General features: G+C 35.7%; 2 protein-coding genes across 4 annotated transcripts in view; one reads left to right on the top strand and one right to left on the bottom strand.

Moving 5' to 3' along the window:
- The window catches only part of LOC105834118 (tissue inhibitor of metalloproteinase), a 115,128-nt gene that overhangs the window by 7,362 nt on the left and 81,502 nt on the right, over window positions 1–26,264 (bottom strand). The window lies entirely within an intron of this gene.
- Window positions 1–26,264, top strand: part of LOC105834117 (synapsin) — a 47,320-nt gene that overhangs the window by 16,557 nt on the left and 4,499 nt on the right. For all 3 annotated transcript variants that reach the window (XM_012676352.3, XM_036291757.1, XM_028193196.2), the window contains exons 7-9: window positions 24,924–25,129; window positions 25,392–25,656; window positions 25,728–25,977. In XM_012676352.3, the coding sequence (XP_012531806.1) occupies window positions 24,924–25,129; window positions 25,392–25,656; window positions 25,728–25,977 (721 nt within the window). The remainder of the gene's footprint in view (window positions 1–24,923; window positions 25,130–25,391; window positions 25,657–25,727; window positions 25,978–26,264) is intronic.

Genomic DNA, 26,264 nt, shown 5'->3' with positions numbered 1-26,264 from the left:
GCTACTCTTACACGCATCTCATATTTATGATAATGAAAGTAACGATACACGCGGAAAATTACGAACTTTTAGAATATCGGACCTAAACCAAAATGATTTTCCATAAGTAAATGATGACCTATTTTCCTCTATATTGCAATTAAATTACTGTAAATTATTGATTTTTTATTTTTATAATGTTTTATTGATTAGCATAATACTAAACAACTTTTTTTTACAAGCCTCTCAGGTATTTCAATAAAAATACAACTACCTGCTTTGCTACTTGCCAATTCAGCCTTATAATCCGGAATAAAATTCCATAATTGCGTCATTATTGTATCGAGTATACGTAGGTATGTTCGCACTCAGCACCTGGCACGAGAAACATTTTGCACTTTAAACATATCTCAGCAGATTCCCTCAGCATATGTAACCCGATGCGCATATCCGCCATAAGCAGTGTAACACAGACGCTACGTAAATACTTCGTGCATTACAAGTGCCTTCTTTCACATCGTTTTTCCGTATTATTGAATTAGTGCACTACATGTTTAACTACATAAGAAAAAAGAAAAGAAGAAAAAAAGGAAAGAGAAAAATTTATTGCGTTGAAGAACGTTGCGTAAACAGTTAAAAATTAAGAAAAAGAGAGATAAAAACAGTTTAAAATTAATATGATATAATTAGAAAATATATAAAATATATAAATTTTAAGAAATATATATAAATATCAATTTTCACTGCTAATGAAATCGTTAATTAATGTAGGAATTTGTTTGTTCAGACGGAATCTGTAGATATAACGAAACCTGTTTAATTAACATTCCCTTCTTACAGAAATACTACGAAAATACATGCAAAATGAGCAAGTTCTTTAATCATCTAACTTGCGCGCATATAGCACGATAGTATTATCCATCTTCCGCGCAATGTAAAGCTATATTTACTAAACTCGGAATCGAGAACACATTTGTTATTCCCTTCGGAACAATCTGTATTCCACGGCAGCTTCTCGCGCGATTCCCCCTATAAACATTATACATCACGAGTTATTAAAATAAAATTACAACCTTTGCCGTCACAGGCGGCCGATGATTTACGCGTTGTTTCGGCAGAAATCGTAAACGCCTGGGTAACGACGTCGCATTAATGCCGAAATATTTACGATCCGATGATCTCCGTGGTGATTCTTCATTATTAAGAAATCACGGATGGCCCTGATGGCCGCGATCGCGCACTAAAAATCATCCGATGCACGCGCGATTTTTATTACTTATTATCGAATCGTGGGAAACATCCTGGGTATGAATGGGTACGTAAACGTCATCCGGACGCCTTTCAGCATCATTCACTCGTCCGCGCATATAAATTCCCGCACGTTTCGCCGAGATTTACGGACAATTTCGAACTGGGTTCAAACGTCGAGTCAAACGTCAAGCGTGGAATTTCGTTGTTGAACGGACCGTCGAGGGAACACGGGACACGTTTGCGGAATTAAACATACGGATGAATTCCCCTTTCTACGGTAGCTGTGCGTCTATGGATTTAGCCGTCGTGCGTGGACAATGATAGCGTTCCTCTTAATCCCCGGTCCCTCATGTTTCGAGGCGCCGTCCACGGTCACGGCGCACACCAGCTCACAATTGTGACGTGCTCCGTAAAGCGGACACGGATTCGGTCGACCAGTAATCCCATTAAATCGGAAAGAACGGTGTCCTTCACCCGCGAGAGAGTTACGAGCCTCATTGTCGACACGTGGGCGAGCACCCCGATTAAATTCGTTCGCTCTGTAAACCCAAATTACTATAGGTACTGTCGTACGCCGTGCTTGTTGAAGTGGTTTGCATTTACACGGTACATTTTACGTGTCAAAAAACTTTCCTTTCTTCTACGTTCTTCGGGTCAAACGGGCCGGATTCGTGAAAAACGTTTAGTAATCATAACAAGATGCGGGAGATATTCTTGCAGAATCGCACTATAATCCGTGGTGAACGTATTACATATTTACGTGTATTTAAATCATGGATTTGCTGAAAAATTTAATGCCGGCTGTTCCTAAATAACTATAGATTTAAATTTTAATTAATAATTTGGGGACTGTATATTAGTGACAATTAATATATTAGTGACAATCCTTTTCTGATTTATTTATTGACATATAAATTTACAAACAATTAAAATTAAAGGGTTACGCAAAATGCAATTAAAATCTTAATAAATTCGTTTATATTCAAGATTTTTTTTAATTTAGCACAAAACTAGTAAAACTTTATATAATTATAATAGATTTTTAAAAAATATAACAGCGCAAAAAATAATATATAAATAATCCAACAAATAAACATGAAAGGTAGAAATCGTGCGTCAATCTTCTATTATTTCAGTGTTCAATTAAATTAAGTCGTATCTAATAAAACAATCATTCTGATCAAACTGAGGCACATGAAATCGATGGGAAACGAGGACGTTATTGGAAAGATATAAATATTTGACATATTTTTCTTGAATATCAATGTTTTAGAGGACCCCGCGTTTTAAGCAGCCTCGTGTTTTACTTAATACTATTCTGCGACGGCATCAACGATCACGTACTGTATACTTTATTCGATGAACCTTTTTCGTCCCGGACACATTTACATACTCATTAATCTCCGCGCTCTTGTATCGCATTAACATATCCCTCTATACGCGCCGCGGTTAAATCTTTCTCAATGAATTAGCGATCGACCGCGTCAATCGGCCCGACATTCATTATTCCTTTCGACGCATCATCGCCGATGCCGGTTTGATCACCGGCGAGAGCACGCGTATTTATTTACATGCAAGAAAATCGGCCTGACTAACTTTCGAATTTTCAGGGGCGTATAGCAGCCAGCTCGCCGGATCAGCCGAAATAAACCGGTTGTTTGAACGGTCAAGCGTATCTGGTGTAAAACTAGTAGAATAGATTATAGACTAGGTGTGCAATAACGTTTTGACGGCCGTGTCTAATAATCAAGTACAGATAACGGTTTGATTTGAGAAACACGTGTTACAACTGAAAAAGAGAATAGAAAGAGAACAAGAGAAGAATTCAAATATATGAGATAAGTTAATAGTGTTCAGTAAAAGATTCTAAAAATATAAAATTATGTAAATAAAAAATTAATTAAATAATACTAACGGTATCGCAGAGAAAATTAAAATTTAACGATAGTAACAATAATAAAAATATTCACATTTATATTAGAAAAAAAATTTGCATTTTTTATGAAAGCTATTTAATTAAGGATTTTTTTATCAGCAACCAAATGTTTTGTAAACAACATAACTGAAATTAGGACTGATAAAAATGTCAAATATAAAGATGAAAATGAAATTGTCTATACTACACCTTGGTGCCGAGTAATAATTTTTGTTTAATTTTTATTATACTCAACTGCACGTCACAATTTTGTTGGTTTTATTGCAAAAGAGTTCCTACATAAAGTCAGAATAAGTAATTTTACAAATTGCATTGACAAACAATTTAATAGTGACATTCAAAAATATTTTAAAATCCATCTTTTCCTTGTAAATAACTTATTGCAAAAAATAAGTCTGGCTGAGATATTATTTGACAAATATTTTATTTCATATAATAAAAAATTTAATTAAGACGAAATACATGTTAATAAACATTTATATTAATTAAAGTAAAAGGTATATCAAATTTATTTATACTAATTATGAAATTGAAAAAAATAATTAATAAAAGGTACTGAACAAAATTATTTAATAAATACAAACAAGCATATTTTTTATTTACATGTATTTCTCAAAAGCAATTAAGTTGTTCGTAAAAACAAAATATTTGATTGCTATTAAAAATATTTAAATTACGAAAACTTTGTTAAAAGCATTAAATTTTTAAATTTAATGTACAATAGTAATAAAAAAAACTCTAAATGCAAAGTGTCAACTTTCTACTATCTCTCTCATTAATAGCTAATAATGATTAATAAAAATGATAAAACAGAATTTATGTATAAACGCAGCTTATTTTACTATTATAATATTGTTATATCGATGCTCTCAATCACATTGAATTATTCATGCGTGAGATTGGCGCCGAAGTGCAGGTTGTATCGTGACACCTATAGCAGAGATTCATGAAGCGCAGTAATTCCATCGTGCACCTAACGAGAGCACGCGAATCATGGCAATTACGCTGTCGGTAATTATCATCTCACAGACTAAATACCGGACAGAGGCTCTCAAGTGCAATCTTTGTCTATGTCGCGGTATCGCGGATTGCTGTAAGCCATCACCGCATCACAGCAAATCGAAACTGCACATGGCCCGGACGGTTCTTGAAGAACGATTTCGTCGAATATAGTGTGATAACGTATATTTAGCAATTACTTAAAAATATACATAGAGATGAAATATTTCTCGCGATTGTAATTTTTCGAGCTTTTCAACGAAGTATTTCTTTCCCAAGAATCGAGAATTACAAAAAGTCTTTTATCGTATTGTCGCTTTTATTCTCTAATTAAATTTTATAAAATAAATTGGCGCTATCTCTCGGTAAAAATATTCTTGATGAAACTGATATAGGAATAAGTCTCGTGAATCAAAGCAGGGGTTTCTAATTATATTTGAGAAGGTCTATTTTAAAAATTTGAAACATTTCCAATAAGCTTTAATACTGATTCAAGATTAAGCCTTATAAGTTTACAATAAAATTAATATTAAAAAATATAGAAATACTCTTTTTGTTGTATTTCTATATTTTATAAAATATGAGAATGTATGGGTAGTCTAGGCTGACTTTTTATTTACAGTTTGTTCATCGAAATAATATTATTTCTTGTTTTATCGTTATTTCAATAAGGTTCGTAGAAAATATATCCGCGGTCCGTCATTTAGTGACGTAAAACAGCACGAGAAAGGCGATACTTTGGCAATGAGGTAAAACCGACCAGAAAACGCTCCATATCAGTATCATGTTTCGTGAATGAAACCGCAAAAGACGCGCGACCGCACTAGGCAACACGTCGCACCAGATCTCAAGTCTGAGGTCATTGTGAAATTGTAACTATGACATCAGATGATAAGACGTGTAAGCCCGCGAACTGCGAGAGTCGTACCGTATTGTTGCGTAATAGAAGTACACACGAATGTGCCAACGGATGGGCCATAACATCGATTTCAAGGTTTCGTTGCTATCGCATTCGTCACCGATAACTGCTTCAAATAGTTTCAAATTGATGACATGGAGATAAATGTAACAAAAAAGATCAATTCTTCAGATCATTAATTCTTTAATATCTTTATATTTAATCAAATAACCACTCTGATTAATTAAAAAACATGCGATATATTGTTAAATAGAACAAACAAGTATTTATTATTTGCAATAAATTGAAACAAAATCAACTGGTGATCATTCATTAATAATGTGGATAATACTTTTATATTAATTTATAATAAAATAACATATTGGAAATATCTTAATAATAATATGTCATTTATTGTCCATTTTGTGAAAATCGATATCTTTGATTCGTTATATATTTAAGCAAAAATTACATACAAATTGGTATTTTAGAAATGTGCTCATCTTTAATCTGCCGGTAAATTTATATAGCATAAGATATCGGCGCCAATGTGGTATGCAGACGCGTATTAATTATATGTTCGATCAATCAGATGCATATATATAAGAGTTTGCACGATCGATACAAGCACGATCTGACGCTGTAAGCGATGGTTAGTTATATCCAGAAAATTAATTAAAGTATTAAAATATATCGTGCAAAACAAAAATACGCGTATCCGTTTTCTCTTAAGTAAACAATATCGTAAAAAATGCGTACGCGTCTGAAAAGTGAATTTAATTGGTGCGTATGTCGCGAGTACTTTATGTAGAATTATGCAGTGAAATTAATGTTGCAGTGATAGAGTAAAATCAGCATGTATTAATTGAGTTTGGAAGACTTGTTGAATATTAAAATAAAAAACTTCAATTCACTTCAGGTCGGCTTCATAGAATAAATGTCGACGTCGTGCAATATAACGGAAAAGTAGGCTTTACTCCTTAATGGGCTATCGCATCTCGGTTCATCACAGTAATATCACGCGAGTGGAGTGCAACTCAATACATTCGCCAGTTTACAGTCCATTACGGCTTAATTAATCCATCGGGACGTTGTACACCGCGGTGTTAATTAACATTAGTCTCGCGCGGATTAACATCTTTCTCGATAACAATCAGCAATCCAAAATTAAAACAAACATTGTATGAATGAGATTGCTCATTCTCCAATATGCTTTAAATATTTTTGAAAGAGAGAGATTATAATATATGTTTCAAAATAATCCGATAAATTTAACAAGCCGATCAACTTTACAACTGAACATAATTTAACAGATAAACACAATAACTTTCATCAAAACTGTAAAAATCCATGAATAAAGCGACAATTGCGCGAGCATACAAATAGATACGCAATACCGTTCTGTTTCGCAAGGCACCGTGTGGAAAGCATTAATCGGGTACTCCGGTAACGCTTCAGGCACACAAGAGACGGAGAACTGTTCTGCGAGGCCTACTTACGACGACAGGAAAGTGTATATTTTCGTTTGTCACTTAACGAGACACTAACCTCGGGAACGGTCAGAGGAAAACGTGACTGAAACTCGCGCGACGCGGCAGGTGGAAGCTCCTAAGACGCGCGTCAAAGCAAGACTGCCCCAGTTCCATCGTATTACCGCTATTATATTCCGCGGCCGCGGCCAGCGGTATCCGTACATGCGTGCACGCGTGAACGGAGCAGCCTCTGAGCTCACATGCCGTTTGCGTGCGGCGTGATGCGTCGTGGTGCACGGCATACGGCGGCCCGCACACTCGCGTGTGCGCCGAAAAAGGAACAGGAAGGCCGGGACCGGTGCGAGCCGCGAACGTAAGACGCATCGGACCTCGATTAATCATGACTTTCGGACGGTTGCGTCATGTATCCCGTCGTTATGCCCGGGAATGAAACGTAGGAACGACGCGCGCGTGATCGTTCTTTTCTTTCCGTTGCAAAAGGTCGGATAACACAAATCGATCTCGGGATGAGTGACGGATATACGATTATTACGAGAGTTTAAATAATCGATCTCACGCGTATTTTGATGAGAGATGATCGATAGTACTTGTAATTGTTTTCAAGTGTCACGCGAGTCAATTATGTTGAAACTATAGATTTAATAAAACATTTGGGATATCTTTGAGAATATTAATAAGCTTCATGTATATTCGTCTGATGTACTGTAAAAAAAATCGATAGAAGTGTAAATAGACTAGAACAAAACTGATCGTCGCTCGCGCGGTGAAGAATCCGATTGTCGCGTAGCGCAATCCGGATGAGAGACATCAGATAAGCAAATGATTACCTTGCATTTCACGGGTCGAAGCGGGTCAGTTAACGCCTGGATCAGTCAACAATCATGTTATAAAGAAGGTACACAAGTGTGTGTGTCTACGTATGTGTGTGTGTGTATATGTGTGTTTGCACATTACGAAGGTGAAAATGAAAAGTAGATTTACTATGAAGATAGAGGGATATCTTATCTATTCTAAATACGACTTTCATAAAAAATAAATACCAGTTTGAGACTAATTTAATTTATTAATTGAATAATTAAATTTTCCCCATTTAAACATTTTTATTTTTTAATCGTATAATACGTATCTATAAATATACAATCCAGCTATGTAACAAAATCTTTTATTTTTCAATTAATTTTAAGTAAAATTTATTTAAGAATTTAAATTTACTTTAATTACTAATTTATAAGAGATAATATTATAAAAAATAAAAAAATACAAAAATGATGAATGGTAAACTTTGTTTGCGAATTACAGGAAATACACTATGAATTACTATGTTATGTGAAATTGAATTATAAGATTAAAATTAAATTATGCTTAATTTAATATATCAAGTAATTTATTAATAAAATCCTAATAGCGGTTATTGTCCATTTGAGATTATATTTGTCTTTTCTCGAGATAAAGATGAAGAAAATAAGTAGTGAATGCAGAAGGCACGTACGTAAGTTGCGCGAAGAGCTCGATTAATCATTAAATTTGGACATTGCGTCATGCAGCTCATCATCATGCTCGGAAGCGTATCAGATAAATTCGCGATTGCGTGTGTGTTACGTGCGTGATTATATATATGAATATATATAAAATCAAGCATCGACAAATTAAATTAACAAAGAACAATATTGCTAAAAATATTTGCATGTATTATAAAAATATACTTTGTATATAAAAAGTAAAATTAGAAATTTTTGAATTTAGATAAAATAGCATTCTATAATTTTTAATTTATCTTGAAAGAAAACTTATAGAGACACAACTTAAATTTACTAAATAAATGCAATTTGTTTTATTGATAATATGACAATAATAATAATATATCATATATGTTAAATTTAAAACTTTCAAGATAGACTATGAAATTGATTATATCTGACATTATTCGTTCAAAATTAAATATATATTGAAATTCGTATTGAAACATATAACGAAATATATTCAAACAAGGAAACTGATGAAACGAGATTAAAGAACAGATGGTTCGTTTATCTGCGAAAGTACTTCAATATTTACTTTGCGGTATGAATCATTGTACTCTTATGCAAACAGCGATAAATGCAATGCAAATCGTGTGCGATGATTTTACACTTGAATGTTCTTGGAGTACCGCTTAGATATCATTATAATATGTATAAAGTGAAAGTGCAACGTGCTTGAATTGACTTGAACTTAACATATATAGCGCAGAGAAACTTAGAACTATTTAACCTTAAACTTGCCATAGTACGAGTCTTTACCTCTCTCTTATTTATCTTCGTATATTATTAATTTAAAGGAATTATTAATTTGATATTAATTTAACTTTTTTAATGCGTACATTCAGAGCTTCACTGCACCTTTAAAACAGGGACTGCAGACCGATCTATGTCAGACGTGGGCGGCCACAATGTTTCGCGGGCGATTTACGCTTAATGTCAACAAAATTATTTTTATCGACGAATGCGTATCGTTTTGTTTTCACTCGCGATAGCAAGAATCTTAAGTATTCAGCTATTTGTTGCCTTCGTAAAAATTATTTTTAGATATCGATCAAATTTGAAATCAAAAGATTACAAACGCACGATACATGTTTCGTCTAGAATTGTTTCATTCAATGAGTCATCCTGCTGTGTATAGAATCCGACACAGAAACAAGAAACACTGTTAAAAAAATTCGATATAGAATTATTTGGATATAAAAAGATCTATATAATTCTGTATATCGTTTTTATTCGTAAATATTAAATTTATTTTTATTTGTAAAATATTAAATTAGTCTTTATGTTATTCAATAATCATCTTAGTTATAATCATTTGTGATCAATATCTAACCTTTTTTTTTTATTGAAATTGATATTATCCTATTATGTCTTCAATTATATATAATGTATTATATAACACTTTAATTTTAGATGCCGATTTATGTACAATATAATATTATATTTAATTTATATAAAGCAAATCATAATTTCCGGAATGGATTAGGTAATTCGACAAGATTTATAGAAAAACATATTCAGATCATTATTTACTTGGTTAAATAAGACACCATTAAGAAATGAAATAGATAAACGCTCAACAGCTCAAATGTGGATCAGATTGAATCCGATAACTTTACTATAAAGTTAGATAAATTTTTAATAAAGTTTAAATCTGTTTCTATTATTTACTGTTGGTTCTATTCAACAAGGATAATCGAATTATGAATGCGGTCGGCCATGCTATTTTAATATCTATCCTAATTGTTACTTCGAGTTTGAGTACTTTTAGTGTCGCCTGCGGTACATGGAACATACGAAGCATCGGTACCAGGACGTTAATCACTCCCGTGCATTTGTACGCGCTCGCCGGTAAAGGAACAATTAAGCGTGCGCGCTTTGTATTATATGAAACGCTAAAATTGTAATTTTCACCATGGCGAGGTCGCACAACCGCAACTGTGCGAGCGTATTCTTTCTTGTATTTAAATTGTGGTCAGCCACCAAGGAGTTAACCGCTGACTGCACCGGCGACTGCGCCGGGTGTTCGGAGGAATTTACTGTCTTCACCCGTTCCAAGAAAGTCGGCATTCTCGTGAAGTGAATCTGGAGCGTGTCGTGATTTGATAAGACAAAGTCAACGTTGATGTGCCCTCAAAGAGATGCTAACTATACCACGAAATCGTTAAAGTAGCATATTCGCGCTATTAAACTACTTTATAAATACCTGCTTAAAAAGCAGTGCTTTAAAGGAATTTTTGAATTTAACTATACACAAAAAGCATCAGTTGTAGTTATATATATTAACATTAAATTCAGCTATATCGAACAAGCTAATATTTATTTGCTCGATACACGTGTTGTGATACATGAGAAACTCTCACCAATGTTTGAATATCGTTCACGATACGCATACAAGACAATATATAGAACTGTTGAAGCACCGAAATAGACGGTCAGATATTTTTCACCGGCATCGGGAAAAATAAAAATAAAAATAAAATTACTCGAAACAACAGCCAGTCTCGAGAAGTATCGGAGAATCTATTTATATCAGCGAGAAGGGAAAATAGAGCGGCGATCAGTCCTATTGCTATCTCTCATGTAATGCAGCAGTAGATACCTGACAACCATATCATTATGTATGTCCTGTATTTTAAAAGCTTGATAGATCAAATGATCCTGTTGACAGTATTATTGGCCTATAACTTAACACATATGCGTTGTTTAAAATCTCGTTTTCAGCTTTTAATTATACGAAAGAAGCAAACATGAGATCTTTTCGTGTTGCTAAAAATCTCCAAAAATGTTTGCACCTAAAACGAGAAAAATATACATTCGCATGTTGGAGAGAGAGAAAGCAAAGATTCCAAGTGCAAAAGGTGCAAGAAACACAAACAGATCTAATATTATTGAAATAAAAAATCGCTGTGGAGTTAATTAAAAATGTGAATCGAAAGAAGTTTTCGTTTTTGATATAGTTAGGGCCAAAAAGTAATTTACAGTGCAAAATGACTGTGTAAAAGACTCCCAGATGGTTTCTACTTTACGCGAATAATGCGTTGAAGCCGTGATGGGATAAATCACAATGTCACACCGCGGGTTGATCAATGGGCGAGCTTCTCTAAAACGGGCGCAGATCCCACCCACTAGCAATCCATAAATCGCGCGAATCAGCATCATGCATCACATTTAATACAATTTTACAGCCTCACTTCCCGCGAAATCGCGTTTAACCGACAATGAAGCGTGCGATGAGATTTCACGGGCGACAATATTCGTTTTCGCGTGTAATTGATACTGTTATGGCGATCTCGCATCCGTATCGGGATGAAATCCCATCCAGACTTTTCGAAACAAAGCTATCAACCACCCACTGAAAGAATCCACGAATCCATGGAAATAACGGATGAAATCATTCCAGCGCGACGTGCCGTGCATTCTACGCTGCGACCGTGTCTAAGTGAGTACGAGTATGAGTGGGCGATGGAAAGCAATCCGAAACACCATTGACGCACGTATACTATTTGCGTGACTGATTTCACCAAGGAAACCTAAACACAATAATTTCGAAAGCGAGCTGGCTCGTACAAATTTTAGATCTAAGTATTACTTTATTTTCAATTCTATCTGAACTGCTAACTTAAAGAATAAAGACTTAAAAGTCGGGAATTAAAAATTAAGACTCGACGTTGACAGAATTAAGAATCTAGGAAAGTTGAGAATTCAGAACTGAATAATTGAAATTAAAAATTAACAAAATTCAAAATTTTAACCCCGACGATTCAGTATTGAATAAATTTTCAGTTTTCAACTTTCACTCTTTAATCTAATAAAACTTTCAACTACCAACTGTCAAGTTTTAACATTGGATTCCTGACTTTTCTCTATTCCTAAGTGAATACCGTTCGTATCATGTGCTTTCCATTACGCACAGTAAAAGTCTTCATAGCGAAAACGCACCGCAAAGGAGGAGAAGGAAAAAAAGGAAAGAATATCGCACAATTAGCGAATGGCTCCAATTAGCAAAACACTTTCCCATCTTAGAAATTTTCTTCTTCTTCAAACCGACGTTGCGAAAGCGTTTATGCCAGTTTATCGCGATTCTCGTTTCTCGGTGAATGAGATTGCTGCTCGCTGAGTCATACGTAGTAGAGCCACGCATTAGTTAGGTCACGAAAGAACGCGGCAGACGTTGTCGTCGGCTTTAAAGAACCGCCGGCGCGGTATCATTTGACACGAGCCGCAAAAAGACGCCCTAAAATTGCGAGAAACGAGCGAAGGTCTTCCGCGTATTTGAAATTATTATACGGAACGATGGCTTATCTTGCGCGTGCTTGCGAAAGTTTACTTAAATCCTCAAGAGTACGCTTTTAAATCAGAATTATTTTCCCTTTTGCAAAATTTGTTGCTTTATATATATATATATATATATATATATATATATATATATATATATGTATAAAAATTAAATTTTAAATTTTTATTTACCACGATTCCTCTCTAATTTACAAAATTAAATAATTAGGATATAATTTCAATAAACCTTTAATAAATATATTGTAATATATGGTAATAAAGTAATATTACCAAGAATGATGTAATTATAACATATATTTAAAAATGCCAATGTTTTCATATTATCTGTTTTAATTGAAATTAAACAAATCTCCGTAATTCATTCATGGATAAAGAATATTTTCAAAAATTGTATGTAAATCATGTAATTTGTTCTAATTAAGATATGAATCTTAATACGATAATGTTAGTAATTATTCGCTTTACATAATATTGTTTAATGGATTATTGTGTGCAATCATGTTCTATTATAGCTTATGTCACAAGCTTATAGCGTGTTCTTTACTCGCAATATCGGGCTTCGAATATATATACTACTCCACTGTAAAAACGCGACGCGCAACTTTTAACGACGTATTCGACGCATGCAAAAAAATTTGCAAATGCAAATCTTTGCCATTAAGGCAGTGACGTTTTTACTCATTCGAGACAAGACAGACGGGCGCCATTGCAAATATAAATTACGTAGGATATATACACCCAATTGCCATTTCTGTTAATTCAACAATAATAAATAAGTTTTTTTTTTAATTATATTTTTAATTATTGCTTCTATAATTATTATTATCCAATATCTGTATCATTTCTATGTCAAATTGATAAATGATAAGCTTTCATCCAACTATATACGTATGTGCGATAAAATCGATAAATAAGAAGGCTGCTGCAGGATGCATTCGAGAGAACGTCGACGCACTCGTAACGTAATCGCTTTGCCTTCTGGCGAATCTGCCGAGCAATAATGCCAATTAAATCCTCTCCGTCAAGCGATAATGTACTCTGCGGATAATTCACGGAAGGATGATTCTTCGTGCGTAAGGGCAGAATCATCGCGATGCACGGGGGAAGAACAGCGAATGATAGCCACACCGCGGAAAGTGCATGACTCGATCGGCCGCGTATTCGCGGTGACGTAACGAGAGAAACTGCGGAGACCACACCCCGGCCATCGCCGGGTATCCCGCACGTGGTATTTCGTAAGTTACAAGACTTTCGGGCAAGGCCGCGTCGGAGCAAGTTATGGTGCGTCCTTTACGGCGTTCAAGTTTTGATTGCAATATGTTTCACATCACGATATATAATGTGGTCGTGTCAAATATACATGTATCACGATATTGCACTGAAATATCTTTGTATACGCTTTTGGAGATAAAAGATACTGCTACTAGCTACAATATACGGAGAAAATTTTATAGTAAAAATTACTATGGTGAACAGTAAGCATAGACCAAGGAAGAAATTATAAAATATTGTTACTATGTTTTTTCATCAAATTATCGTTGTATTTACATTATTTATTATATAATTCTCTGAAATTTCTTACGGTCCGTAGCTACTATCGTGCATAGTAATTTTTACTATTTTCTCCGTGTAGGATTCATTATAGCGAAGAAATATTTAATATTTAATTTCGCCTGAAACATACACATCTATTTGGTTGATTAAATTTTTAAAAAATTAATTTTTTAAAATTCTAGGATAGTCCTCCAAGAGCAATATGCATATAGCAACCCTGATAATTCGCGTAGAAAGTTCAAAAATATACGAACGGCTCTATAACTCCTAACGGGCCGTCGCATACAGTTTTCAGAACACATTGTCACGGCTAAATTGTACAAGGATTGGGTCAATTTCGGACCAATGCTCGCACCGACCCACCTGTATGGACACAAATTTAATTTATAGTTGCGCAAACTTGTAACGAGATTGTGCCGCCCTTATGCGAAGATAGAATTAGGTTGAGCTTCATGATAGGATCTAGTTGCATGAGACCTGTTAACTGTTTAATGAAGAACTCGGTTACAGGAGAAGATCTCCCATTACTGTAGTCCTCGATAATGCTCGACCGTCGGATTTATTAACATTTTGCGCGACCGCGTGCATCGGCAGAGATTCATCTTATGTACACATGGAAACTGTCCGCACCTCCGGGAATATTATAACGGTACTACAGATAACAGATGTGGCTTCATAATTCGCGGTCGTGAAAGAATTACCACGCGCCGTCGAGGCTGCAGATAATAAATTCGCGAGCGTTATTTATTGCCGAATTGTTTGCAAATGTGGATGTTCATATATTTATTATTTAATAAAATGACACACAAGCTTCCTGCGCCCTTTCGCTGAAACTTAATTCGACGTTTTATGCTCGTGTTAAGAGCCACTTAACACATAGTAAACATTTTTAAGATTTCCTCAGGTTACGACACAGCCACTTAACGTTTACGAGAACTATCCGAAGCGATTCCGGAATACTTTATCGTTTTGTAATATATGTCAATGGAATTCGCCTTTTTATTTCGCCTTCATGTTTACTCGTATACGGCGAATATTTAAGTGGGAAGACTCGATGAGTTGATATTTAGCGAACGGAAACCTGTTTAATTGATTCGATAACTCCGATAGGCTGATTAACAACTATCATATGTTCACTTTATTGACTGCAATGTTACGCGATACATTATTAGTCGGAGCTATTGTGTTTTGATGTTAATTATATTTTTATTGTGTCTCGTCACTATTATTGCGTATTAATAAAGCAATGAAATTAGCGTTCTCTAATCTTGTATGCAGGTACAAATTTAATTGTTCAAACATAGAATATTCGCAGTTATTTTACACTACAAATTCACTAAATATTATAATCTTTAGAGAAAACTCAATTGAAAGTGAAAATCCTTGCTAGCAATACATTTCCAATCAAAAGTCTTGCGTTCAAACTGAAAAAAATTCACTGGTTTGTTATCAATAAAATCAAATTAAAAGATATATATTTAAACATATCTTTTAATTATCTCTCTATTATATTTAAAATTGCAAAAACTAAGCGCGATTCTATTTTATTCTGTTTTTACTTACACCTAAAATATATGTAAAAGGTGATAAAATTGTGGCGAAATAATATTAAATAAACAGATAATTTTATATACAGTTATAAAACTAATTGACATAAAAAATTCATTTTATGTTATGCAATTAAAATGGATATTTTTAATGGAAATGCATCACTGGGTAAGGATTTTAATTTCTAATCGGTTTATAATATTATACTTGAGGAACGTGTACCATTAAGCAAAGTTCCGTATCCGGACTGTGTGCGGACGATTAGTTTCGTAAACGTAATTCCTTTAAATATCATTAAACAATCAGCTTTCCGACAAACGTGCTTTTGACCTTCGATGTCCGGCTGTTCTTGCTGCTCATTAGCGGGCGTAGGTTCTTGAACCGCGGCTAATTGTTGTGGGAACTACGGTGTTCCCCGCGGTGTTTCCGGGTGGAGAGACGCGGAGGTCGTGCAGTTTCACGCGACACCATTCGTTCGCACTTTCTTGCTTGAAACTGATATTAATCCTCGGCGCGTCGGCCGGCCGGCCGGCCGTCAACTGGGCGCGGATCATCGTGGTCGTTTTATTACGCAGCGTGGGATCGTTTCCTCCTTCGTGCGATCGGTATCTCCGGCAAATGATCGCGCGTTTATCGCGGCAGGATATCGCCCTCGCCGGCGAAACGCAGTCTACGATCTCAGAATGTAACTCTGCCACTGCCGCCGAGTCGAACGATTGAAATAATCTCGGGCGCGATAAGAAATTCCAGACCCAAACAATGGTTGGGCAGCAGCTCGTACGGCGGGGCAGCGTCGCCGGAACAACTGTGCGACTTGATCAAGTATGACCGACTGCGCCGTTAGTTAAATGATTAAATTAGGGGGCTCGCTACATATTGCATTTCAACGAGATCTCAATTTTAGACGGGACGTATCAACGGGTACTGGATTGAAGCCAACTTCCGTAATTTATCAAACTCATGCATACTCATGCATACGCCGGTGCCGCTCGGGATAAGAGGAAATTTTGTACCGTTAGGTTACGCCTGCAAATCTAAGGCAAAAATAACTAACTAGACTGTTCTACAATCTCTGACTGACAATCGCAAGTATTGCCAATAGAATAAAACAAGTGCCGGGGGAATAATAATCGTATAACGTGAAAATTATCGGGAACAGAATAGTAAAAGTTAACGTAACGCCGAGAGGAGTAAATATAAATATCGAAGCTTATTGAAAATCGATAGTCGAGTCGTTAAGGAAAAATAGAATGGAGATTGTAGCGTGCCGTGAAGGTAAACTATAATATCGCGCCGCGCGGCACGATATTTCGCCGGCATCCGTCGCGCGATTGCAGTTTCCGCGAGATGATCCCCGAAGTGCATTCCACGCGCGTCTCTTACCTGTGCAATCTGCTGCACGAGGCACCGCGCGACTATAAATACTCGATCCGCGGTTTTAATCTGGCTCTGGATCACGAGGCTGGATCACTGCCGCGTATTCCTTGAAAGGGAATAAAACGCCACGGCGAGAGCGATAGTACCTTATCCTACGAATGTGCACCGAATGCGTGCGGCCGGCCGGTTGGCGCCACACCGGCCCGATATACACGCACATCGAGATGTGTAACGCGTAATAAACGTAATATTATACAGGCGATACGTGGCGAACGCATTTGCCCGCGCGGCGATGAATTATACCCCCGTTCTCGCGTGTAATCGCACAATGAGAGCCGGCCGCGCCGCGAAAAATCGATGAGATTCGACGTGATCGCGATAGCACCGCCGCGCCGGAATGGAAATGGCAATTATTTAGCCCGTATCGGAGTGCTCACCTTCGATCGATCGAACACACCTAACGCACGGCGCATTCGTTGCCTTGTTGCACGCGAATATACGCGAAGGTCGATATGTCAGTGTGTCACGCCGGGCGTCTGATTGTGAGAATTTATCTCAACGCATTGGCCACGCGAGGAAATTATCTTAAAACTCACTTGGCTGCGAAAGACAGGTACTTTTTACTAAAGTTTAATAGCGGTGATCGTAAAAAGATAATTTCGCTTTCTAATGAAGTCTAATTGGTAGAAAAATTAAAGTAAGAAATAAACGTGTGTTTATGTATGTGTGTGTGTGTGTCGTTAAATATAATTATAAACTTTTCCTTTTTTTAATCTTAGAGTGCGGGTGAACTTTCTCTCAGATACTAATTCAACTTCAGTATATTTCAGTATATTTTATTATTAAAAGTTTGACATTTAAAATAAAAACCTCGCAATTACAGAAGAAAAAAAAAGATCTAAAAGAATTCTTAAAAATATTAAAAAATGTACTTGACTATGTGGATTAATTTTCACTCAGAAATAGTATACATTAACGTCGAAGAAATATGAACAGTTTAAAACGCGTATACTTTTGAAATTAAAATTGCCCCTGGAGACGTATCACATAAAACGTGCGCGATTGCCTTGTTCCCTGGCAGCTGAACAATTTTCTTGTATTGCGTCTCGTGAGACACGAAATACTCGACGGCAATACGTTATTTCGGATGCTGGGCAGGCTAGAACCGTTGCCAGGAAAATAGTCACCCACGACTCACGTGGGAGAATCGATCGTTAACTCGTTGTGAGCAGAGAGAAGTACATATGTACTTAGGAGTAGGACAAGCTTGTAGAGGCGGTCTCGAAACGTGCGCTCTCATATTTTCCTACGGGCCGTTTATTGAAATTGCTTTCCCAGAAGCGGGCTAAACTTAGGCGCCAATCGACAGCGTCATCAACGGCGCACAATTCAATTTCAGTTTATCACAGGCTAGCGTAGTAATTGCACAGAATGTAGAGATCGTAATTCTCGCGCAGAGAGCGCTCCAAAACGCGAAGCTGGCTATTACACGCACGACTTTAATCCATTGGAGAAAAGATTTAATGTCTATAATGCGCGCGATATTTGCCGATGATCGTCCATCATTGTCAGAAGTTGTTGTTTGTTGCAAATGGAAAATTTACAGTAATGCATCTTGCTCGTATCTCCAAGTTTTTCTTTACCATCTTACGCGCTGATGGACTTTTAATCGTTTACTAGTAGTGTCAATTAATTGTTGGAAAATGATCCTTGTGCAGCATCCGTCAACGGTGCAAGAATCATAAAGCGCGTGTCCAAGGTGTTGTGTTAATCGTTACTCACACGATGAATATACGTATCATCGTAAATTGTAATGACGTCATTATTTATGAATCGCACATAGAGACACGGCGAAGATCTTAAAGTTTATTTTAAACAATGAGAATTTTATTTTAAAAGAATTATGTCTACTGAAATATTCTTCGTTGTACATCATTACGTTTAGTTAAACATATTTTATTCCAAGACAATTAATTTAAAATTAGTCTCATAAAAAATATTTGTATAATTCTTATCAAAATTACACTTTTAAAATACAAATAATAATATGTTTGTCGATGTTACCATCAAAAGTTCAGTACTTTAATATTATAAAAAATTAAATTTCATCATAAATGTTCGTTCCTATCATACATCGAGAAATCACTCGTCTATTTGTCATATATATTCTCCTATATTTACTATGTGGTTTCTCTACGGGGTACTATTTATCGTACGGGAGTCCCGGTTCAACCCTTTATGGATCGACATTCATAAGATCGACTCGTTTGACCACACACATTCAGACATTCTATTTATTCAACCTGGTTGGGTGCCGCGTTTTACTTCCTCCAATCATTTGATTCGCATATCTATCTTATGTCATATTTTCTAAAATTCGCTAAATCTAGAGAGAAACTAATAAATTTATTTCCAATTTAATAAACATATACGCCTATAAATAAAATTTTTCAATACATTAAAAACGTTTCTATGATAATTACAGAATGGATGTATTATGAAACAGAGACGCTATACAGCAATTCTATATATTTAACGATATCATAATATTTCAAATATGTGTAAATGTCACTGAATATATATATAAATAAATATCAAAAGTCAAAAAATAAACTTGAAACGTTTATTTAAATAAGGATCAGTTTCATCACTAATATCTGTGCAGGTATTTTAAAATATAAATTATTTCTTATCTTATCTTATACATATAAAAAAATTAGGACAGCACATTTCAATAAATTTTTTTCAAATAACGTTTAATCTTGTAATACTTTTGCTTTATATTCTGTTGGATATTCCTGAAATTTTTGCTCGTTTACAGAGAGGTGAATTTCGAGTTCATATCCCTCAATTATTCATCTATGATCTGATTACGAATTGTGAATTTCGATCCGTTCCATCGGACAAATTGAACCTCAATCCGAACAGTTCTCTCTTCCTTTGTAATTCGCGATGCATTCGTTCGGAAGTTGCACAGAAACGATTATACTGTATAAAGCGTACTCGCAATCATGGTGGAAGTCTGACAATGCAGTGTAAAGGTTACCTTTCTCCAATGACCCTCCTCTTCTTGATTCCTCCGCCCGTAAACTCTTCCGTGAAGTCTCTTCCGCCTTTTCCCGCTGTCTCTTCTCTGTGTGTTCAGGATCTCACAGATCAGTGGGCATAATAATCACCGAATTGAAGCTGCGGGACCGCTCGATAACGAGCCGAGAAAACTGCACTCGCGCTTTTCCGATCTTGATCTCGAGGAGCCGGTCACTTTCTCGCGCGCACGAAGACGGATCCTCGTCGCGAGATAACATCGATCGCGAGAGGAAGCGAGAAAGAGAGAGAGAAAGAGACAGAGAGAAAGAGAGAAAGCACGGAACGGGACCGGAGGGATTTTCTCTCCCTTTCTTACTCTCCACGTGTGCGCCTACGTCTCACGAGCCTACGCTACGCATGTACCGACCACGAGCGTGCGACCGATCGCGCGCGAGCTTCGAAAAGCAATGCAAGCGCGAGCGACACGCCGGGCTCTCGTTCCTTCCTACGTTCTTACGTCGGACTCCTGGCTCGTGCTCTCTGCTTGTCCCTCTCTCCCTAGGCTTTCCCTGTCCGTCTACCTCGTGGTCTCTCTTTCGCTCCGTCCCTCTCCACTGGACATACACACTCGTTCACCCATCGCTCGCTCTCCCTCTCGTCGCTTCTTTCTCTCTTTTAATCTTTGATGCCGACGTTCTCCATCCTCATCGTTCTCTTTCGCGCGCACTCTCCCTCCCTCTCTCTCTCTCTCTCTCTGTTACTCCATCGATGAGACACAACCATCTTCGTTTGATGGTCTCTGATCTCCCCATTCGCATTCGCCTCTTGCTCTTACCGATTACAAATCTTTTGACCTTTTCACTTCTTTCTCAAATGTTCCCCATCTCTCATGATTCGTCCTTGTTCCGATCAATGTCGCTTCAATTGCTCCAGTTTAATTTAATCCGTTCATCTCCCGCAGCGAATTACGGACGAAGAATACACTGTACGTGATTTTCCGTCGGAAATTGATTCGTTAGATAAAGGTAATATTGTTAGTTTTCTATATTTTCTTTTGATTAAAAAGAAGATAGACTAAATTGAAAACCAGAGGTCTTCAAGTGATTTCCTTGATAGGCTATGCCGATCTATGAGACATCTCTTTTTCTCTGTTGATTCATTTAAATGAACAATCAATTTATTGATACTCAGTTCGATCTTTAAAATATATATGTTTTGCCTTAGTAAAGACTTCCCTGTTAGTAAAGACTTCTCTTTCGTCGTATTCATAATTGAGACAAGCCCGACAGTATGATTCATGAAGGTCACTTCACTTCTGAGGATGACCTCAAATCATTTCCAATTTCATAGTTCTGCGTATTTGCTTGATCAAGCTTTTGACATTTAGGATCTATTTGTCTTCTTCTTAGGCTATATTCTCAAGAGACGCCATTATGAGAGTGCATACCTACTTGTATTTTAAGAAGAGCTAAGAAAAAGACGATTTAACGCGATACCCTGAAGGCCACCTTGAAAACCTACTATATGCGATTATCTCAGCCTGTCTCAAGCCTTACGCACGTTACATCTAAGCTTACTCTAAGTCCCGACTGTGAATACCGCTTATATTATCGACGTCCACTGCTCTATCTCTCTCTCATTCCCCCCATCACTACAGTAAGAGCTTTTACCTACCGCACTCTGCATCCGTTGCCTGGAGTCATGCCCGCCGGCTTCAAGATCACTTTGAGATTTCCTCGCTGCAACAGTCGCTACCTTCGATCAGAACATCTTTGCATTTGCTTCTTTTCCTTTCTTCATCTTCTATTATTTCTATTATTATGAGATCTCAAAACATTTATGCACCTCGCCATCGAACGTTCACTCATCAACATCCCACGTCGCTAATTGCAATTAAATTAATCGTTTTTTTCCTTCATCTACTTTATCTATTTTTTTACCAACCTTCACCTGGTAATATTGTCACACTATTGCAACATTTAGATAAATAATAGTTATATCTTTTTTAATTGCCAATTTCTTTATATCAACCTCATTCTGTTTGTTCTTCATAATTGCACTTTCAGTCATTCGTTATTTCTTTTTCAACATATGCAACGATATGCGTTTCAACCGCTGCTCAAAAAACACTTCTTTAGCACTCACATGCCGATACGAACACATGTGCTCTCACATAAGCAGATTGAATACTCTCTATCACGCCATGCAATATTACGTATATCGCCGGAGATTGGGTCCGGATACGGTCGTTCAACTAGCATGGGAGCAAGATACTAAGCAGCCACTTCCTCTTTCATGTCCATACCGCCTGTAAACAGATCGTTAACGACGAGGTGCGCACTATTTTAGCAAAGCGAGATTCCGTTTTAAGTATTTAAAAATTATTACCCACGCGAGAGCGATACGTAAATCGTAATGGACCAAAATGAATATTCTAATACTCGGAATATCATGTTTATGATTTAGCGCTATAATTTATCTTATTATATTACCCAAACTGCAAGATATGCAATCACTCGGAATATCTAAGTATAATCTATAATCATATTTTTAAGCAATATACTTAAATGATGCATTTAAATTTATAAAAAGATTTTAATGTGATAAATCTATTTCAATTTTGATCTAAGAATCCGCACAAATCCGTACAGTTTTAAAAATAATTTTTTTGGATAATTAAAATATTAAATGGAAAAGATTCGTGCGGACTTTTAGGTCAAAATTCAAATAAACTCGTCACATTGAAATACACACGTTTTTGACGTGAGTTTAAATGCACATATCTACGCAATTCATTAACTTTAATAACAGATGAATGTTTCAAACATAGCTTTAACATGACATCTTGTAGCCATTTGTTACCTTTCTTAAACCACTTTTGTGCTGTCTTTTTGCTAAGTGCCTTCACCACATATATTACAAATGCGTTTTGCAGCTATATTTCCAAGTTTAAACTCATACAACAAGAAAACACGAGTTTTTTAACTCTTCGCTATCCATCTTTAACATCACATAAATAACGAAATGTTGAAAGCTACACATCATGTATGTATACACACACACGGACAGAAATGCCTAGTTATACTAATTGCACTAGTTCAGAGTGTATTTTTCTCTTTCTACATGCTTCCACATTAGAAAGAAGACATTCTGAACTAGTGCCATTAGTATAACTAACAGATATTTCTGTCATCATGTGTACATATATTAATGACATAAATGTAACTTTTTGTTAATACCAACTTCATGCATTACATGTATGAATTACTAATGAAAATCAATTTATTTCTAAGAAGGAAATTACACTTTTCTAGTACTTAATAATTATAAAGAACGCTCTAGCATGAGCAATAGGATAGATAAAATATCCAAAAATTCTCTCTGATCAAAACGAGGTAGTGTAGGAAAGTTGTTTTTCGAAATAAAAACCTTGAAACAAAAACTTTTCAATGAGCTGATATCTTCTATTTCGGCAAAAGAATTAAAGTTTTCATTCCCCGTTCGGAACAGAGAATTTTTTTATTTTTTAGTTCATTCTAATAAGCTACAAAAAATGTTTTAAAACATTTTAGCAACCAGCTTGAATATCTTACATAATTATTTTAATAATATGCTAAAATTAATCTTTCCTGCACGTAATAAGATTTTATATACATAGACCCGTGTTTAAAACGCGCTTCTAAAGATGTTAGTGCGGTTTTTTATCGCGTATTCTATCTCGGTTTCATGTCCAACTTTTATAAGTGCGTTTCTGAATATAAGCTTTTACTTTTATTAAAATTATCGTACATCTCTGCGTATTATTTATCACAATATTATAACCATTTATATAATGTCTGATGCAATCATAATAATACAAAGTCTTCTTTCACATTTACTACACGTTTTTTACATTTATTACGTTTATTAAAATTCAGATATTTTTATATTCGCTGTCAATTTCATTTTATGTATGATAATGATACTTAAAGAGCAATAAAGAAAATGATAATTAATTAGATATGTAAAGAGTAATTAAGGGAAAAAGGGAAAGTATCTAAGATAGATTAATATGGAAAATACAGAGACTACAAACGAGGAATCCAATAAATATCATACAAATCCAATTCAACAAGCGACATATGCACTTAAGTCTCACATTTATGTTCTTCTCTTCTATTACATCAAGAAATTCCGTACTTATCTACGCTAACGGAAGATTCGAGAAGCATGTCTCTCTTGCTTTTTATGTTCTTTATTAATTCAATAAACGCAAAATAAAGTAGAAATTAACGAGTATATTATAACGAAGAAAAAGGTCAATTTATAAAATATTATTCTTGCGTAATTATGTTAATTTCACATCAAATATTATAAAATAATATTATAAAATAATAATAACGTAATTTTGAAGAATATTTTATGGCAAATAATATTTCATGTGGTTATTATTAGATATAAAGTAAATTATTCTGCCATCAATCTAAATGAAGAAATATTACATTACAAGGCAAGTGCTACAAAAATATTACGTTTATATAAAACATGTCACTTTTGAAGTTAATTTCGTAAAATTTGTTCTGCAAAGTCTCATCACTTTAATCCTATTTTTCAATCTATTTTATTTTATTTAAATTTTTAATTACAAAAATATTAGATTAAATGAGAATATTAAATGAAAAATTGTCTAAATATTAATAATTATGTAATAATCAACAAGATATGTACAAAACATGTATAAAATGTAAATATGTTTACAAATATACATTTAAAAGTTCTAATAAATTTATATCTAAATAGTTTTTGATACTAAAACACTACATTCTTCATTATAAATAAAATTCAAAATAAAATTCATAACAGACAATGTGCTCAGATAGTAATTAAGATTTTCATACTTTTAATTACGCATACAGCGAATTGCAGTGACACATACATCATCATGTCGGTCAGAAATTACTAAACGAACGATAGTAATTACGAAAGAAATAATCATTGACAAGGTGCTCGCGTACTAATTATTCCCTGTCGGCTCATGAAGCAATTATCTATGTCGATTGCAGGTGAGCGCATCTCGATATCCCGTCGTAGTGAAACTGGGCCACGCCCATGGCGGAACAGGCAAGGCCCGTGCGGAAACAAATCAGGAATTTCTAGATCTCGCTTCATTGGCAGCTATGGCAAATGCTTACTGCACGGCGGAACCCTACGTCGATACCAAGTACGACGTACACGTGCAGAAAATCGGGAACAATTACAAGGCTTTCATGTAAGTGTCGTCGAAGATTTGCGGTAGAAAAACACAATTTTGAATGTCGGAAATTAAACATTGGGAGGGAGGGAGGGAGAAATTTAAATAATCGTGAAAAGTATCTCAAAACTCTTGAAAGAGTTCGAAGAAAATAGCGCATTCTTCCGAATTTTTGGAGTCAAATTTTTCTGTAATAAGTTTAATCAATAACAATTGCTACAATAAATTTAGCCACGTTTGTTTTGCACATTAATTATTTTCAATAATGTAATCTCTATAGGCGAAAAAGCATAAGCGGAAACTGGAAATCGAACACCGGATCGGCTATGCTGGAGCAGCTTTCCGTGAGTGAACGACATCGCACATGGGTCGACCACGTGGCACAATTATTTGGAGGACTGGATATCTGCGCGATTGAATTGCTAGTGGGCAAGGACGGTCGAGAGCACATTATCGAGGTCAATGACAGCGCGCTATCTTTAATGGGTGATACCCAGGAAGAGGATCGACGTCACATCGCGGATTTGGTCACCGCGAAGATGCAGGTGCGTGGAAATCGTGATTGATTATAATTATACGATTGGGATCGTTTCATCAATTTACGATTTATTGTCAGGTTTATTGTCGACCTCCGAGCATGTTGACGAAGACCGCATCGCGGGGTTCGATGTCAGGATCTAGCCAGGTCGGCAGTCCAGTAGAAGATCGAAGTGCACCTCCAACCGTGCCTTTGGGATCTCACGGAAGTATAGGCTCTATGGCTAGTATAGGGAGCTTAGGTTCCGTAGGTTCCACCGTACCGTTGACGAGCGACGTTACCGCTTCAGTTACCGATCATCATCAACTGCAGCGGCGTGATTCTCAAGGTATATACTCATTTCTTTCAAACTTTATGTAATACGTAGTGCGCTCGGAGGCGCACAATAAAATTCGACAGCGTAAACAGCAAATTTACTTGGTTGATTGCAATTGTAACATTAATGAAATCTATGTTACGCAATAACATTTGATTAATCAAAAATATAAGAGTTCATAGGAGATCGCATGTAAAAAAAAATTGAATGTTTCGCTCCATTTTCAATGAAAAACATTGTGCATAGATACGTAATAAAATTGTTTTGTAAAGCAATCAATCGAAAAAAATATTTGTTTT

This window comes from Monomorium pharaonis, chromosome 9, assembly GCF_013373865.1.
Source record: "Monomorium pharaonis isolate MP-MQ-018 chromosome 9, ASM1337386v2, whole genome shotgun sequence".
In the NCBI taxonomy this organism is placed as follows: domain Eukaryota; kingdom Metazoa; phylum Arthropoda; class Insecta; order Hymenoptera; family Formicidae; genus Monomorium; species Monomorium pharaonis.
This window is presented reverse-complemented; position numbering and strand designations above follow the sequence as displayed.